The 18,292-nt window shown below is 45.8% G+C and overlaps 1 protein-coding gene across 1 annotated transcript in view; it reads left to right on the top strand.

The window, feature by feature from the left end:
- The window catches only part of LOC126413046 (esterase B1-like), a 126,267-nt gene that overhangs the window by 57,283 nt on the left and 50,692 nt on the right, over window positions 1–18,292 (top strand). The window contains exon 4 of the mRNA XM_050082942.1: window positions 10,604–10,824. Coding sequence (XP_049938899.1) covers window positions 10,604–10,824 — 221 coding nt within the window. The remainder of the gene's footprint in view (window positions 1–10,603; window positions 10,825–18,292) is intronic.

Raw genomic sequence — 18,292 nt, forward strand, 5'->3', positions numbered from 1 at the left:
ATCTCCACTGCCTGAGCTGCGCGAGCACGACTCTCAACCCATTCTTACATGTAGGAGAGGAGGTACTGACGGAAGTAAAGTTGCGAGGGCGCGTTGTGAATCGTGCTCGGATGGCTCAGGTGGTATCGATGGTGAGGATTGACATTCTAGAGGTATACCGTGCAATGGACCCCCCTTGGTGGGATCGGCTCCTTCCCCGGGAGCCCAACAGGGAGTTCCCTGTGCTTCCCCCGTGTTTGAATCGCCCGTCTTCCTGGCGATGACAGCTTCCCAGACTTATTGCATAGCCACGGTGAATGTCAATACCATTGCGTACGCCACAAACTGGCTTTACTTCATGACATGCTGTACACTGTGGACGTTGATGTTGTTCTCCTTCAGGAGATGCACGTTGCAACTTCCTGTACTCCTCATGGTTTTAGTGCATATGTCTCTCATGCTTCCCCTAATGGTAATGAGGCGGTGATGCTCTTGCGAGACGGTATCCTCGCTGATGCAGTTGCCTGTTGCCCTGATGACAGAGGTATGGCGTCAAGATCGGCAATGTCTATGCGCCATCGGGTAGCTGCGATGAACGTTCCACCTTCTTCTCAGAGACAATCACGTCTCTTTTCCTGTGTCGACAGAACGCATTGATCATGGGAGGCGATTTCAACTGCACCCAGGCACCCAAAGACCAACTATCAAGTCACTCTTCGTGTGCGGCGCTAGCGACAATTCTCCAGCACCTCAGCCTAGTGGATTATTGGTAGAACGTTCATGGCGATCGTCCGGGGTTTACACATTTCACTAGACATTCTTCCAGCCGCCTCGATCGTCGTACATCTCCCGCCATATTGTCAGTGGGGCGCAGGATGCTGAAGTCTGACCCGTTGCATTCTCTGACCATGACTCATGTATCTACGCCCTCAGTCTCTGCCGCAAAAGAGTGTAGCGCGGCCGTGGGCCGTAGAAACTGAACACTATCCACCTTTCTTCACCCGACTGCCGGCAGTTCATCGGGACCATGTGGGCTGCTTGTCGTCGACGCCGTGAGGTCTATCAGTCTGTCCAGTCCTGGTGCGTGCTCTGTGCAAAGCCTGCCCTCCATAAGGTGTTGATTGGTCACGGAAGGGAGGCTGCGGCGTCGCGGCGACGAGCTCAGGAATCCTATTTCAACGTTTTCTGAGAATGTACTATGATGCGGTATTCGCCAGAGCGCCAGCCGGTGGTACATCGTGTTGAGGCTCAGCTCACATCCCTCTCTCGCCGGCCACCTTGAAGGAGCTATGGTCGGGGCGCAGACACACGACGGATTAGTGCAAGACCGTCCATCTGTGTATTTTGTCATAGCGGAACGACGACACCGTCCCAGGACGTTGATTAATGTTCTTACGACCAATGATTGGCGGCGTTTTGATACCCAACGCCGGCCGCGGTGGTCTAGCGGTTCTAGGCGCTCAGTTCGGAACCGCGCGACTGCTACGGTCGCAGGTTCGAATCCTGCCTCGGGCATGGATGTGTGTGATGTCCTTAGGTTAGCTAGGTTTTAGTAGTTCTAAGTTCTAGGGGACTGATGACCACAGATGTTAAATCCCATAGTGCTCAGAGCCATTTGAACCATTTGATACCCAACGGTATATAAGGTCTGCGCTCCATGCACATTGTTATGCTGTATTCTGAACAACGTCACCATCCTAACAGTAATACGATGGTCTCAAAACTCTCCTTCGACTCGGTTCCTGTGAATGCGACGACGGACCTGCTTGTTAATGTCACAAAGGACGAAGTCCATGATGCTATCCAGATGGTTTCTATGAACAGGTCGCTTGGCCATGACATTTTATCGGACATTTTGTCGCTTTCTGGCGCCAGTGTGGACGGAAATTTGTCAGGGCCTTATGTTGGCTGTGCGTCTTAAACAAACAGCTCGGTTCGTGGTTTCCACCGATAAAACTTCATTGGAAGGTGCCAATAACATTCGCACTGCCCTCTGTCACTACTGGCAAATAATTGTTCTTGCTCACATTCGTCGTATGTCTGGACTTTGGCAGCTCTTGATTTCAGCTAGGCGTTCGATTGGGTCTGTCACGACTACCTGGAAGGGGTGTTCCGCAGTATGGGATATCCTGATACTACCGTCGACATCATAGGGGGTCTCCTTCGTGGAGCTACGTTTCGTGTACACTACAACAGCCGTCACATTCCTCTCATCTCGATCGGTCGATCAGTGACTCAAGGTTGCCCGCTCTCTGCACTGTTGCGTGCTTTCGCCATGCAGCCGTTGCTCTGCAGCCTCCGCCAACGGCTGTCTGAGATGTCTGTCGGTGACCATGTATTCAGCTGTATTGCTTATGCAGACGGTCTCGCCATCGTTCTTCGTACGGTGCTGCGGTCAGGGAATCACTGGCATGGGTTACCACCTACAGCGAGGCTTCTGGTAGCTGCATTAAGGTTCGCAAATCGAGCGTCACGGTTATAAATACAGGGCTTCCTACTGACAGCTCTGCTCCTTTGGATATAGCTGATACTATCCGATGCTTAGGACTTGATTTCGCAAGTGATCTACGACCCACGATTGCCCTCAACTGCCGGCACCTACTTTCCCAATTATTAGGTAGGCTCTTAGATCATCGTTTACGAGCACTCAGCCTTCTGCAATGGACACAGTTTGTAAATGTATATTTGGCATCACGTATCCCCCAGGGCACAGACATTTCCTACTCCGCCATCCATGGCCCACTGCATGCTAGCGGCTTTGCGTTCATTTGCTTGCCACGGCTTGCTGTTCAAGATAAGGTACGAGACCCCCCTCCCCCTCCCCCTCCCCCTGTGCCTAACGGAGCGATAGCCCTTTTGATTGCCTCTCACATGGCGCAAAGGCGCCATTGTCCTACCTGCCTTACCATTCTGTTGCTGGAGGCCCTTGCACTACGCCCTCTCTCAGCACCTGAACCGCTTTCGGACGTCCCACTGCCCTTCTTTTACTTCCGCCACTTTCTCCTCGACGTGAGCTACGTCCGTACTGCGATAATGCCAGCGCACTTGACATCCACGAAGGCGATCTATGACTTTCTTTAGCAGCACAGGCGACCCAGCGTGGTTGAGGGGAAGCATCCCCATGTCGACTTGTGTGCCGTTTGTCGATCGGTGTGAGTCCCTTATCTTGACACTGAAGTCCAGCCTGCATGGTATCATACTGTCAATGGAAACAAGTATACCGGTCATGCCTTCAGGGGATTCACATCGCAGACACCCCACTGTGTATACCTGTGATGTTTTGGGCACAGACGAGCATCGCCTGATGCGCGGATCGGCAAGAGGTGTCTGGTTATTAATGCGACAGAGGCTGGCCGTAATTACCTATACAACTCCTCATCGGATACCTGCTCAACTGCTCGTGTTTCGAGACGCGGCATACCTCCTTCAAGCAAAGGCGAACTCTGTGAAGTGGATCTGTGGACACGCAGCGCACTACTTGTTTGCTGAGGGCGAGAAAAGTAGCCTTGATTCTTGACAGTTCCTGAATAAACGCCATTGTTCAGTTGTCCGTAATCCAAAATACATACGATTTTTCTCGTTTCCTTTGCAGTGTCTTGCTTAACTCACCCAGGGCTGGGTTGTTCCTCTTCCACGCTTAGAACCGATATGTCATCGGAATGTTCTCGGAAAAACTATACGTCTCAATGAGTCTGACGTATTGCTGCGCCCTCCTCCTCGCGACGTAGGTTTCCTCCTATTCTCGGTGGTATTAATTTAATTGAAAAAAAAGAAAAGGGCAATAAATAAGTTAACTATTGACGTTCACTATACCTCTACTCCACGTTTCCTGCGCTTTCCTTGGTTCCTGAAGGGTGGGAACAGAACATGGTGGCTAGACCTCGGGTTGCGACTCCCAACCCTCCCTTATGGCGCTAGGAAGGTTCCTACCAATTAAGAAAAAGACAAAAAAGGTGATATAGTACTTGCCCGCGAGAGACAAACGCCCTGGATTCGAATCCCGGTCCGGAAGACAGTTTTAATCTATTAGGAAGTTTCATTACTAATGTAAATTACTGAATGTCACGTTACCTCTCGCCACGAAGTTGATTGTTAACATCAGAACACATTATTGGCACTAAAGTGTGCACTTCACTCACAAAGTAAATATTGTATTATTCATTAACAGCAATTACACCCATAGATTTTACCAGTTACATAAATTCAAATTAAGAAGTTTTTAGCTTCACTTCGTTACACCCGCGTTCTGCACATACAGCATCCGAACTACAGTTCTCTCTAAACAGACACGGCGTCTGCGAATTCTAGCTGGAGTAATAATACGACGCGTGTATCAGCGATGCTACACTATGTGATCAAAAGTATCCGGACACCGGGCTGAAAATGACTTACAAGTTCGTGGCACCTCCCAGCAGTAATGCTGGAATTCAATATGGTGTTGGTCCACCCTTAGCCTTGATGACAGCTTCCACTCTCGCAGGCATACGTTCAGTCAGGTGCTGGAAGGTTTTTTGGGGAATGGCAGCCCATACTTTCACGGAGTGCTGCACTCAGGAGAGGTATCGATGTCGGTCGCTGAGGCCTGGCACGAACTCGGCATTCTAAAACATCCCAAAGGTGTTCTATAGGATTCAGGTCAGGACTCTGTGCAGGCCAGTCCATTACAGGGATGTTATTGTCGTTTAACCACTCCACAGTACCCGTGGTCTAGGGGTAGTGTCTTTGATTCATAATCAAAACGTCTTCGGTCCCGGGTTCGATCCCCGCCACTGCCTAAATTTTGCTACGTAATCAGCATTGGCGGCCGAAGACTTCCGGCATAAGAAGTCAGCCTTATTCTGCCAACGGTCTTGTCAAAGAGGGCGGAGGAGCAGATAGAGGTTCAGGGCACTCTCTTGTCCTAGGGGTGGGAAATTGCCCCTAAAGGCGGAAGAATCAGCAATGATCAACGACATGAGGATGCAGAAGGCAATGGAAACCACTGCATTAAAGACACGTAACGTGTACCCACAGGACATGTGGTCTGTCATTGAAGAAGTGTCATGATGATCTCTCCATTGGCAAAAGATTCCGGAATAGTCCCCCATTCGGATCTCCGGGAGGGGACTGCCCAGGGGGAGGTTACCATGAGAAAAAGATTGAATAATCAACGAAAGGATAACGTTCTACGAGTCGGGGCGTGGAATGTCAGAAGCTTGAACGTGGCAGGGAAACTGGAAAATCTGAAAAGGGAAATGCAAAGGCTCAATCTAGATATAGTAGGGGTCAGTGAAGTGAAGTGGAAGGAAGACAAGGATTTCTGGTCAGATGAGTATCGGGTAATATCAACAGCAGCAGAAAATGGTATAACAGGTGTAGGATTCGTTATGAATAGCAAGGTAGGGCAGAGGGTGTGTTACTATGAACAGTTCAGTGTCTAGGTTGTTCTAATCAGAATCGACAGCAGACCAACACCGACAACGATAGTTCAGGTATACATGGCGACGTCGCAAGCTGAAGATGAACAGATAGAGAAAGTGTATGAGGATATTGAAAGGGTAATGCAGTATGTAAAGGGGGACGAAAATCTAATAGTCATGGGCGACTGGAATGCAGTTGTAGGGGAAGGAGTAGAAGAAAAGGTTAGAGGAGAATACGGGCTTAGGACAAGGAATGAAAGAGGAGAAAGACTAATTGAGTTCTGTAACAACTTTCAGCTAGTAATAGCGAATACCCTGTTCAAGAATCACAAGAGGAGGAGGTATACTTGGAAAAGGCCGGGAGATACGGGAAGATTTCAGTTAGATTACATCATGGTCAGACAGAGATTCCGAGATCAGATACTGGATTGTAAGGCGTACCCAGGAGCAGATATAGACTCAGATCACAATATAGTAGTGATGAAGGGTAGGCTGAAGTTCAAGACATTAGTCATGAAGAATCAATACGCAAAGAAGTGGGATACGGAAGTACTAAGGAATGACGAGATACGTTTGAAGTTCTCTGACGCTATAGATACAGCAATGAGGAATAGTGCAGTAGGCAGTATAGTTGAAGAGGAATGGACATCTCTGAAAAGGGCCATCACAGAAATTGGGAAGAAAAACATAGGTACAAAGAAGGTAGCTGCGAAGAAACCATGGGTAACAGAAGAAATACTTCAGTTGATTGATGAAAGGAGGAAGTACAAACATGTTCCGGAAAAATCAGGAATACAGAAATACAAGTCGCTGAGGAATGAAATAAATAGGAAGGACAGGGAAGCTAAGACGAAATGGCTGCAGGAAAAATGTGAAGACATTGAAAAAGATATGATTGTCGGAAGGACAGACTCAGCATACAGGAAAGTCAAAACAACCTTTGGTGACATTAAAAGCAACGGTGGTAACATTAAGAGTACAACGGGAATTCCACTGTTAAATGCAGAGGAGAGAGCAGATAGGTGGAAAGAATACATTGAAAGCCTCTATGAGGGTGAAGATTTGTCTGATGTGATAGACGAAGAAACAGGATTCGATTTAGAAGAGATAGGGGATCCAGTATTAGAATCGGAATTTAAAAGAGCTTTGGAGGAATTACGGTCAAATAAGGCAGAAGGGATAGATAACATTCCATCAGAATTTCTAAAATCATTGGGGGAAGTGGCAACAAAACGACTATTCACGTTGGTGTGTAGAATATATGAGTCTGGCGATATACCATCTGACTTTCGGAAAAGCATCATCCACACAATTCCGAAGACGGCAAGAGCTGACAAGTGCGAGAATTATCATACAATCAGCTTAACAGCTCATGCATCGAAGCTGCTTACATGAATAATATACAGAAGAATGGAAAAGAAAATTGAGAATGCGCTAGGTGACCATCAGTTTGGCTTTAGGAAAAGTAAAGGGATGAGGGAGGCAATTCTGACGTTACGGCTAATAATGGAAGCAAGGCTAAAGAAAAATCAAGACACTTTCATAGGATTTGTTGACCTGGTAAAAGGGTTCGACAATATAAAATGGTGCAAGCTGTTCGAGATTCTGAACAAAGTAGGGGTAAGCTATAGGGAGAGACGGGTCATATACAATATGTACAACAACCAAGAGGGAATAATAAGAGTGGACGATCAAGAACAAAGTGCTCGTATTAAGAAGGGTGTAAGACAAGGCTGTAGCCTTTCGACCCTACTCTTCAATCTGTACATCGAGTAAGCAATGATGGAAATAAAAGAAAGGTTCAGGAGTGGAATTAAAATACAAGGTGAAAGGATATCAATGATACGATTCGCTGATGACATTGCTATCCTGAGTGAAAGTGAAGAAGAATTAAATGATCTGCTGAACGGAATGAACAGTCTAATGAGGACACAGTATGGTTTGAGAGTAAATCGGAGAAAGACGAAGGTTATGAGAAGTACTAGAAATGAGAACAGCGAGAAACTTAACATCAGGATTGATGGTCACGAAGTCAATGAATTCTGCTACCTAGGCAGTAAAATAACCAATAACGGACTGAGCAAGGAGGACATCAAAAGCAGACTCGCTATGGCATAAAAGGCATTTCTGGCCAAGAGATGTCTACTAATATCAAATATCGGCCTTAATTTGAGGAAGAAATTTCTGAGGATGTACGTGTGGAGTACAGCATTGTATGGTAGTGAAACATGGACTGTGGGAAAACCGGAACAGAAGAGAATCGAAGCATTTGAGATGTGGTGCTATAGACGAATGTTGAAAATTAGGTGGACTGATAAGGTAAGGAATGAGGAGGTTCTATGCAGAATCGGAGAGGACAGGAATATGTGGAAAACACTGATAAGGAGAAGGGACAGGATGATAGGACATCTGGTAAGACATGAGGGAATGACTTCCATGGTACTAGAGGGAGCTGTAGAGGGCAAAAACTGTAGAGGAAGACAGAGATTGGAATACGTCAAGCAAATAATTGAGGACGTGGGTTGCAAGTGCTACTCTGAGATGAAGAGGTTAGCACAGGAAAGGAATTCGTGGCGGGACGCATCAAACCAGTCAGTAGAATGATGACCAAAAAAAAAAAAAAAAAAAAACACTCCGCCACAGGCCATGCATTATGAACAGGTGTTCGATCGTGTAGAAAGATGCAATCTCCATCCCCGAATTGCTCTTCAATAGTGGGAAGCAGGAAGGTGCCCAAAACATCAATGTAGGCTTGTGCTGTGATAGTGCCACGCAGAACAACAAGGGTGCCAACCCCCTCCATGAAAAACACGACCACACCATAACACCAGCGCCTCCGAATTTTACTGTTGGCACTACACACGCTGGCAGATGACGTTTACCGGGCATTCGCCATACCCAAATCCGGACATCTGATCGCCACATTGTGTACAGTGATTCGTGACTCCACACAACGTTTTTCCACTGTTCAATAGTCCAATGTTTACGCTCTTTACACCAAGCGAGGCGTCGTTTGGCATTTACCGGTGTGATGTTTGGCTTATGAGCAGCCGCTCGACCGTGACATCCAAGTTTTCTCACCTGCCGCCTAACTGTCACAGCACTTGCAGTGGATCCTGATGCAGTTTGGAATTCCTGTGTGATGTTCTGGATAGATATCTGCCTATTACACATTACGATCCTCTTCAACTGTCGGCGGTCTCTGTCAGTCAACAGACGAGATCGTCCTATACGCTTTTGTGCTGTCACATTGGAAACAGTGGACCTGGGGATGTTTAGGAGTGTGTAAATCTCGCGTACAAACGTATGACACGAGTGACACCAATCACCTGACCACGTTCGAAGTCCGTGAGTTCCGCGGAGCGCCCCACTCTGCTCTCTCACGATGTCTAATGACTACTGAGGTCGCTGATATGGAGTACCTGGCAGTAGGTGGCAGCACAATGCACCTAATATGAAAAACGTATATTTTTCGGGTGTCCGGATACTTTTGCTCACATAGTGTATGTTATGCTTACAACACTACATCTCTAATCAGCATCCTTATTTTTCGACAGCAGTGTTCTTTCAATAGAGCTGTCCACGCACATACACGACATATCTCCTCAGATCTTCAAGATGCTACTAGCTTCCCAAAGGAATAATAGTTAGGGTGGTTTGTAGGTACGATCAGTTGCCACATGCATAGATTTCTGTAGGTGTAGTCTGCGTGAGGCAACGAAAAAATGGGCAACGGCTTTTCCACGCTGGTAACACCGGTTCGCGCCCTATCAACGAAATCAAGCAACGTTCTGCCTGGCTAGTATTTCGACGAATTACCTTTCGTTTTAAGGAGGCGCGAGCCGTGGATTCCAATCGATGGACTTGCATCAGGCCGTGATGCCATACGAAATTTTTTTAAAGGATAAATATCGAGCGTATTATACCATACAATGCAGTCTCTTTACAATCTTTCTGAAAACAATTTTATTAATTATGAAGACACTTCGTTTGATAATGCTGGCACATAGGACCCTAGATAGTGTTAGAAAGCCCTTCGAAAGTTGTTATAATAGTAGTTCTGACTTATGCGACTCATAAACAGACTGTACTATTTCTGATTATTGTAGTTTGGTAATTTAAACCGTGTAGCCAGCCCCCAACATTTCAGTCAAGGTATCTGGTTTCTTAATGTCTGCGACACTGTGCACGGGGGACTTTCCCCGGTAGTCTCGGTTCAAATAGCGGGTAGTTGGCGCCGCCAACAAAAATGTTTCAAATGGCTCTAAGCACTATGGGACTTAACATCTGATGTCATCAGTCCTCTGCACTTAGAACTACTTAAACCTAACCAACCGAAGGGCGTCACACACATCCATGCCCGAGGCAGGATTCGAGTCTGCGACCGTAGCAGCAACGCGGTTCCAGACTGAGGCGCCTGGAGCCGCTCGGCCATAGCAGCCGTCTGCGCCGGCAACAGCAACGCTTATCCAGTTTAAATAGAACCTTTAGCCTTTTGACTGTGAGAAGACACAGACCTTATCACTTTTATCTGACTGTTTCTTGGCATGGCTAGATTTCTGAGAAGTTCTTTTGTTCCTTTGTATACAGTGAAGCACCTGAGGATGCAAATTTAATTTGTGAAAACGGTCGTGTTTTCCAATAAAGAATTCTAACAGTCGCAGTCGGTTGGTAGGACATGTTCTGAGGCATAAAGGGATCACCAATTTAGTACTGGAGGGCAGCGTGGAGGGTAAAAATCGTAGAGGGAGACCAAGATATGAATACACTAAGCAGATTCAGAAGGATGTAGGTTGCAGTAGGTACTGGGAGATGAAGAAGCTTGCACAGGATAGAGTAGCATGGAGAGCTGCATCAAATCAGTCTCAGGACTGAAGACAACAACAACAACAACAACAACAACAACAGTCGCAGCGGTTTTCTGTATGTAAATTATAAAACAGCTTGCACGTCAGAACGACTACGAAAACGTTCCCTAACATTACAAGCTGACTTCAGAGACCATACGTTCCTTATCAAAATGTATTTTTTTTCATGTTCTCTACCTCCTGTATTACTTAGAACGAATATTTTCGGAACGCCCTATATGTATAGAAATCATCCGTTGACACAGAGGCACTTTTCTTACGAATGCTCTTCACAGTACAAACGCTAAAGTATGGTATAATTTCATCCATGTTTCTGTCACTGTGCTCTTTAATAATAAGGGTGAAATTTCACTGCAGGTCTCTTCAGCGGAGTGATCATGGAGAGTGGGGTGGCAACGGGCCCCTGGGCAGTGACGGACAAACCCCGCGAGAGGGCGTACCGGATGGGGGAGGCACTCGGCTTCCAGGCGCAGGGCGGCAACCACACTGACGACGACGACGCGCGGCTGGCCGCCCTCCTTCGTGCCACAAATTACTCCATCCTCAACGGCCCCGACCTAATTGCACTCTCAGATTTCGTAAGCGAACCTGTTAATGTTGTGTGATGTGTGTACTACTTTTGCGAGCTAACATCCCATGTATGTTCGGGCTTACATGCGGTTCCTCTTCGTCAAAATGCCTTGGCTCAAACTCAATTTCCTTCTTTACTTTGAATGTCACGGCCAGTAGCCTTGCACCAATGTGCTTTCAGATAAATAAATAAAGAACCAAATTAACTATTATGCACTAAACTTTACAACAAATATTCTATTAGCTAATGATTCAATAAGATGTCATGCTGTCATCGTTTAATGTGTTTTGTGCGGAGGAAATGATGATCTGATGCTTAACTGAAAATACTGATAATTTAAATTTACTATATCTTTTAAACAAATGAAGTTACAGAATTGATACTGACAACGTTTGTCATTTTAATGATGCGCTTCTATATGAAATGTCGATCGTTAAGATCGACTAAAGCGTTCAGATTTTAGCATTCAGGTCTTTGTTACGAAACTTGTCAGTTTCACTTTAACAGTAAATCCTGAACTATTATAGATATGATCAATATTCAAGTTTTATTGGGATCACCATGAAACTTTATGAAGGATGGCAGATTAAAATTACTGTGGCTTGATTCCCTGCATTACCACAGTATTAAATAGTTTTCGTAATTGTTTCCCTTTATGATCGATCTTAGATCCGCCATATTTAACACTGCTACGTCTCCCTAGCCCCAAACAGCTTCTACTGGGTTTCCCTATGACGTAGGTCCTCGTCTGTCTCACTCGCACACTACAGCACTTTGGCCGCAATAGACAATAGAGGTCTGTGAATCCCCATCTCGTGCTGAATGTGCGTCCTTTGTGGCACGCGGTCCTGGACGACAGGGTTCGGTTCACAATTCCTGATGGTTGACTTTTTCGGCCATACATTTAAATGAGAGCGCAGTGCTAGTTAACTCACAACAGGAAATAGTTTTGTTTTCCAATACGACTGAAATTTAATAGGAGAACTCCATTTATGTTGCTGACTGTCGTTTCGTTCGCTACCAACGTCTACCTTGTTTTTCGTAGTTATTATTTTTGTGAAAATGTGCGACGCCTTTGGTATTTCTCTCGAACAGTTGATACTCAGTGATGCAACTCATGCAGTGTTCAGCGATGTATGGTTAAGGTTTGGTGCGGTGATATCGTCAGTCCTGCTGATATTTGGGACTTCTTGAACAAACATTCTCACTTGCCAGTGTGTTCTATCAGTGCCAGTCATTTTATAGAGGGAGGTAGACAATTTTCATTTCATGGCCGAAATTTCAGCTACGTCCGTTTGTGGAAGGACTGTTGTGGCTACTAAAGTTAACTACGGCAAGCGATTCATCAACGAACATTGTCATAAATATATTCACAGATGTGTCCTACAGCCTAAGAACTGTATGAGACATAAGTGGCGAAGAAAAAAAGTATTTTCTGAATTCCAACAAGTTGGTTTGATGAACCTAGCACTAACTTAAATACTACAGTAGAGTCTCGATTATCCGATCTTCGGTTATCCGGCCTTCTGTGTTATCCCACCCTTTCACCGCGCCGGCCGTGCGCCAGCCGACGACAGGTCAATGACTAACGTGTTGTCAGTTTTTGAAAGCCAACAACTTGCCCCGCAAAGCACTGTTGCTTCTAGACAATGCCACTTGTCATCCTAATGAAGATAAACTTCAAGATCGAGATATAAAGGCCATCTTTTTGCCCCCAAATGTCACATCCTTATGTCAGCCTATGGACCAAGGGACCTTAGAGACACTGAAGAGAAACTACCGTAGAAACTTGCTTTCCTCTTTAATTAATGCTATGGAAAATGGAGAAGACATACTAGAGCAGTTGCGCCGTATTAATTTGAAAGACGTAGCTTATGACTTGGCCCAATCTTGGGAGAGGGTTCGAGCAAATACAATTGCAAAATCCTTGTAAATTTTGCTACAGGAAAATCAAGAAAATTCTCCAGATGAATAAAATCTATAGCACCAGACGGAACCAGAAAATACTACCCTGCTTTCATTGTTACGAAAAGTTCTGGGATGTGCTGACGCCACAGAAGATGACGTAAATGAATGGATTGTCCAAGATGAAGAATTTGAAGTGACAGATGAAGAAATAGTCAACACGGTAAACGAAAAAGAAGAAGGCGAAGAAGCGGATGTAGTGGAGGAAAGTGCGCCCAAGATTTTTCACAACGGAGGACACAAGGCCTTAGAAACTCCTTTAAAATATGTACAGCAACTAGAGGAAACATCGTCTACCGAGGTTTTACTTCTTAAGAAACTACGAGATTTAGCAGCAAAGAAAAACGGCAAACAACAGGCAAACAAAAGACAATTACTAACTTCTTCACACAGTAAATATCTATTCAGTCTAATCTGATTTGTATTGTATTAAATGTTTAACTCATTTGGCCTACTTTACTTTAATTTTTGTGTTTTTTTGTATTATTTTCCGTGTTATCCGACCTTCCCGCTTATCCGACCTTGCCGCGGCCGGTTTAGGTCGGATAATCGAGACTCTACTGTACTTAATTTGGCAGCGGAATGGGACAGTGTGTAGGAGACCTCAAATACTCGAATATAAATTCGCAGTGCAGGCAGCAGCTTTTTAGTATACTCACAGAAATAGAACTTTATAGCAGAAATAAATAACCGATCATGCAGTGATATCATTGTGGTTCGCTTCTGAATAAACAGTTCATTTTTGAACTTGGAAGCTATGGAAGTACTAAGGTTTTGCGTTATAACCCTGTTACAATTGACAACAATAAAAGGTGTGATTGATGCGAAGTTCTCTGCTGTAGGAGAAACCAGCGTTCAAATTCTGCTCTGAAAACGCCTTCATTTGTTAGTGGTCTTACATTCTACACAATGTGTTACAAAACGATACTGACAGTCTTTGAGAGCTTGTAGAGGGCGTCATGAGGAAGAAATTTAGGATAGGAGCCCGCTTCCGGAAACGTCATTCAGAGACACTACAAAGCGTCCAAGTTACAGGCACCGGCTCCTGCTAAGAGGCCGCCCTTTCAGCAGAAAATGTGACTTTATACACTGACGGACGGTAGACGGGAGGATTTTTTTTCATAAAGGATGGGGCCCCTCCTCACCCAGACCAACGTGGTGACCAAACCTGAAGTTCTACTGTCACCTCCGTAAAACATGTTAGTTTTCAAATCGTGAGTCACAGGATGCGGGTTGCGATGTTGTCCATGGGTTTGGGTAGGATTACTCATTGACATGGTCCATCAGGAGACAGAAAGTGGACGAAAGCGATCGAAGGGTAGCGGTTTGTAATGGCAGAGGGAGAAAAGTGCCAAGGCAAGCGCCAAGGGAGAAAACCTCTGCGACAGTAGGACGGGTAGTATGGGCAGTAGCGGCTTGCTATCTGCGACAGTGCATGCAAGGTGTGGTTATGTTAGTACGAGGTATCGTGCATCGCTACCTTTGTCGTTGCGTGTGCTCGTTGTAGGGCTTGCTGCAGCTGCTGCGTCCCTGTACCAATTCAAGGTCGTCATATATTAGTGGGCATTCGGTCATAGATCAGCTCACAGTGTAGGGGATGTGTGTGGCTGGTTTGCGTGCTGTGTATAGTACGGTTTCCCTGCGATTGCCTGTTTTTCCCGGGGTCGAGCAACTGGCGTTGTCAGTAGTAGCTGTGTTTCAGGGGCTCGCCAGTACTGTCGTGTTAGCGTGCTATGGGCCATAGTTTCTTGCTAATAGTGTCTTTCAAATATTTCAAATGGCTCTGAGCACTATGGGACTTAACTTCGGAAGTCATCAGTCCCCTAGAACGTAGAACTACTTTAGCCTAACTAACCTAAGGACATCACACACATCCACTCCCGCGGCAGGATTCTAACCTGCAACCGTAGTGGTCTCGCGGTTCCAGACTGTAGCGCCTAGAACCGCTCGGCCACACCAGCCGGCAATAGTGTCTTTGGTCTATTATGTTTCCATCTATGGTTGTGGTCGTAGTTACCCAGAGAAGGGATAAAGGGGTTTCGCGAATGTCTCGTGTTTTTGTACAGTCGTGCGGTGAGTTTTTGGAATACTTGCAAGATGGTATCTAGCCGATATTTCCGGTGAAAATCTGCGGTGCGTGTGTAGCGCGGTGCGTTGCTTATGATTCTGAGTACTTTGATCTGTATGAGCTGCAGACGGCGCAGGCGTGTGGGCGCAGCGTATCCCCAGACGGGAGCAGCATACGTCATCAGAGGTATGAAAAGTGTGGTGTACATGGACGTGCACACCCTCCTATTCAGTGTGCTACGCCTGTTAAGCATAGGGTAGAGTTGTTTCAGTCTCGCGTTTACTTTGTTGGTCACGTGTTGAATGTGTTCCCCCCAGAGTAGCTTCCGGTCCAGCCAGACACCGGGGTATTTGACCTTCTCGCGGAAACGTATTGGGCGTGCTTGTAGTGTTATTGGGTTGGAGTGTTGATGTTTGCGCAGTAGTTTCGGTCTCCTAGTGAACAGAACGGCTTCGCACTTGCGACGTTTACTCTAACACGCCATTTCACCAGCCAAGGCCCTGCAGTTCTGAGTGCAGTCTGTAGTCGTGAGTTAATGTTTGACGGCTTCCAATCTTGCGCAAGGATGGCAGTGTCATCTGCGTAGATTGCCTCCGTCATGTTGTGTGTAGCTGAGAGGTCGTTAATGTAGAGGTTAAACAGTAAGGGCTCTAGGATGCTTCCTTGGGGTACTCCTGCCTGGATATCATGTCGTGTCGATTGTTTGCCCTGCACATCGGTGTTGAAACTCCTGTCCATGAGATATAAATGTATGAGACGTACGAGCCCGTCGGGGAACCCTGCGTCGCTGAGTGCGTATGAGGCCGTTGTGCCACACACGATCGAAGGCCTTTTCGATGTCCAGGAACACCGCCCCAGTTGCTTTGTTTGTGTCGTATCCGTGTGTTATGTATTCAGCGACGCGGAGGAGTTGTTGTGTTGTCTAGTGGTGTTTCCTGAAGCCGAATTGCTCCGGCCTCAGGGTGTCGTTTGTAGTGCAGTGCCTAATGAGTCGTTTTAGTATTACCTTCTCAACGATCTTGCTGAGCGCGCTCAGCAGACTGATGGGTCGGTAATTTTGTGGGAGGGAGTGGTCTTAGCCAGGCTTCCTGAACATCAGCACCTTGGCCGTCTTCCAAGAGGCGGGGAAATGTTGGTGTTTGCCGGAAAGTCTCATGTTGTTTTTTATACAGCGATTACCACCGTAACCAGTAGAGAAGATAAGAGCTGCACAGATAGAGCTCGTCCCCTATGAAGGTGATGCTCTACTGCCTTCGTGGATGACGGTTTCGAACTCGGGTTTCCATCCACAGTTTACTTTTCCCTTCCAAACCCTCCAAAATCTCCAATGTTCTTGAGTATACAAGAGAAAAATAAACTGTGGATGGAAACCCGCGCCCGAAACATCATCCACCGAGATAGTAGAGCATCGCATTCATAGAAGACAAGGCCTATCTACGCAGTAGCCAGCTCCATCTGCTCCATTGGCGGTGGTGGTAGCCAGTCACAATCACTGTATGACAAACAACATGGCGACACGTTCCGCTTACGGTCCGTCAGCGTACAGAGTCACGTTTGCTGTCGGAGAGGCGGCCTAGCAGCAGGCGCCAGCTCATATAACGCCGACACTCTATAGCGTCGTTAAATGACGTTTCGGACGCGGGTTCCTATTCTCAACTTGTTCCTCTAGGCATCCTTTACAACCGCTCGAAGTTTCTCGGTAGTGTTTTGTTACACCCTGTCTAGTGCTCTGGTATGATTCCAGTAATGTGAACTAGAAAAGTGCGTAGCAATGTAGAGAAGTGAACGAAAAGAGAGGCTTTAGAAGATCTTTAGCATGAATACATCCAAACTTAATTACAGTGTGGTGCAAGAACCTTCCAAGACGCTCAGAGATATTTTATTTTCCTTTCAAAGAGGAATTATCTAGAGATTTTTGCTATTTACGTACTTGTAAAAAAAAAATGTCCTCCGTTAACATTTAAACTGACAATTATGGGCTACAATTAGCTAACACGTCGATTTTTGGTGTACTTTGATAGCGCTCGGGCACAAAGAGCAGCATATCGTTGCTCCAGCACTGCAAGTATAAAACGTTAGTATGCAGGATAGCCGACACGGTGGACATTCCAGCGCTCGCGCACTCTCCCGAAATTTTTTGGGATGCTCAGCACCCACACAATATGCGAAGGAAAGTAGAAAGGAATAAATAAGAAAACAGAAAAATTCAGGAAAAATTCGAAGCTCTCAATTATTCCAATTCTGCTGTCACGCTCTCGCGTTGGCCTACGTAAGCTCAGCCTGGTGCTTCTGAGCAGTCCTCAAGAAACAACTGACGAGTGCTCAGCGCTACTCTCTCTTGGAAACGTCACGAAAGTTTTTGAATGATCCGCCCAACGGGCAACGGGCGGTAGAGATTCACACCGCGTACTTTGCGTCAATAAATACTCACTTAGTACTGTTCTTTGTTGGACAGTAGGTTTTAGCTTACAATTATTATTGCGTAACGTAGTATCATTTACAGTTATTTATAATTAAATTTTATTTTGTTTATTTTTTGTCGTGGTTGATTTTTGTAATGGGTAAATTCATTGTTCGCTCGTCAATGAAGAAAAGTAATTCGTCGGCGACATAGCCAGTTATTGCTTCAGATGTTTACAACTCGACAGCTGTATCGAATGAAACAAAGAAGACTGGTCGTGTTGGTGGTGGTTGTTCATTCCAAACACCGTGAAATGTGACCGTTGTAAGACGCGAAATATGGTACAGTGTTTCTTGTGTATGTAAGGAAATGAATTCCTGTAGTGGGCCTTTCGCGAAGAAAGCTAAACAAGACGAATTTGTGATAAAAGCATTCTTTGAAGTCTGATTTTCTTCTTGGAACGTAGCATTAGAAAGATTGGCTCGTCATGAGAAGTTTAATTCTCATACGTCATGTTGCACTAGGAAAAGTGCGTTTGATAGATGTGTGAACGGTTAGCGTTTAATGTCTAAGGTAACGAGGGAGAAATGAACTCTGCAAGAGCAGTTCTGTTGAGAATCAAATGAAAAAATATGTTTTAAGAGACGTTTTCAAGTCTCAACATCTGTGATGTACATATGCAGATTGAAGGGACGAATGAAAATTTATACCAAGGCTAGGATTCGAACCAAGGTGTCATGCTCAAGGCAGATGCGATAACATCTACACCAGACTGGCACAGTGGATTTGCACAGCTGAGCAGATTTGCCTGGCACGCGTCCCGCCTTATCCCAAATTCCATTCACGCCTCAGCGCAGTTGGTATTCCATCTTGAACAGCACTGCAAAGGCTGGAGTAGCACTTCAGTATCGAACGAAACGGGGTCTGCTGGGAATCTGAAGTGGGCTGAGGCATGAATGAGAATTGGGATTGAAGATGGAGATGTCTAGGTTAGTGCGTGCAGCTGTGCAAAGCCACTCTATCTGAGTGGCGTTGTGGCTA

Source organism: Schistocerca serialis, chromosome 7 (assembly GCF_023864345.2).
Source record: "Schistocerca serialis cubense isolate TAMUIC-IGC-003099 chromosome 7, iqSchSeri2.2, whole genome shotgun sequence".
Taxonomy (NCBI): Eukaryota; Metazoa; Arthropoda; class Insecta; order Orthoptera; family Acrididae; genus Schistocerca; species Schistocerca serialis.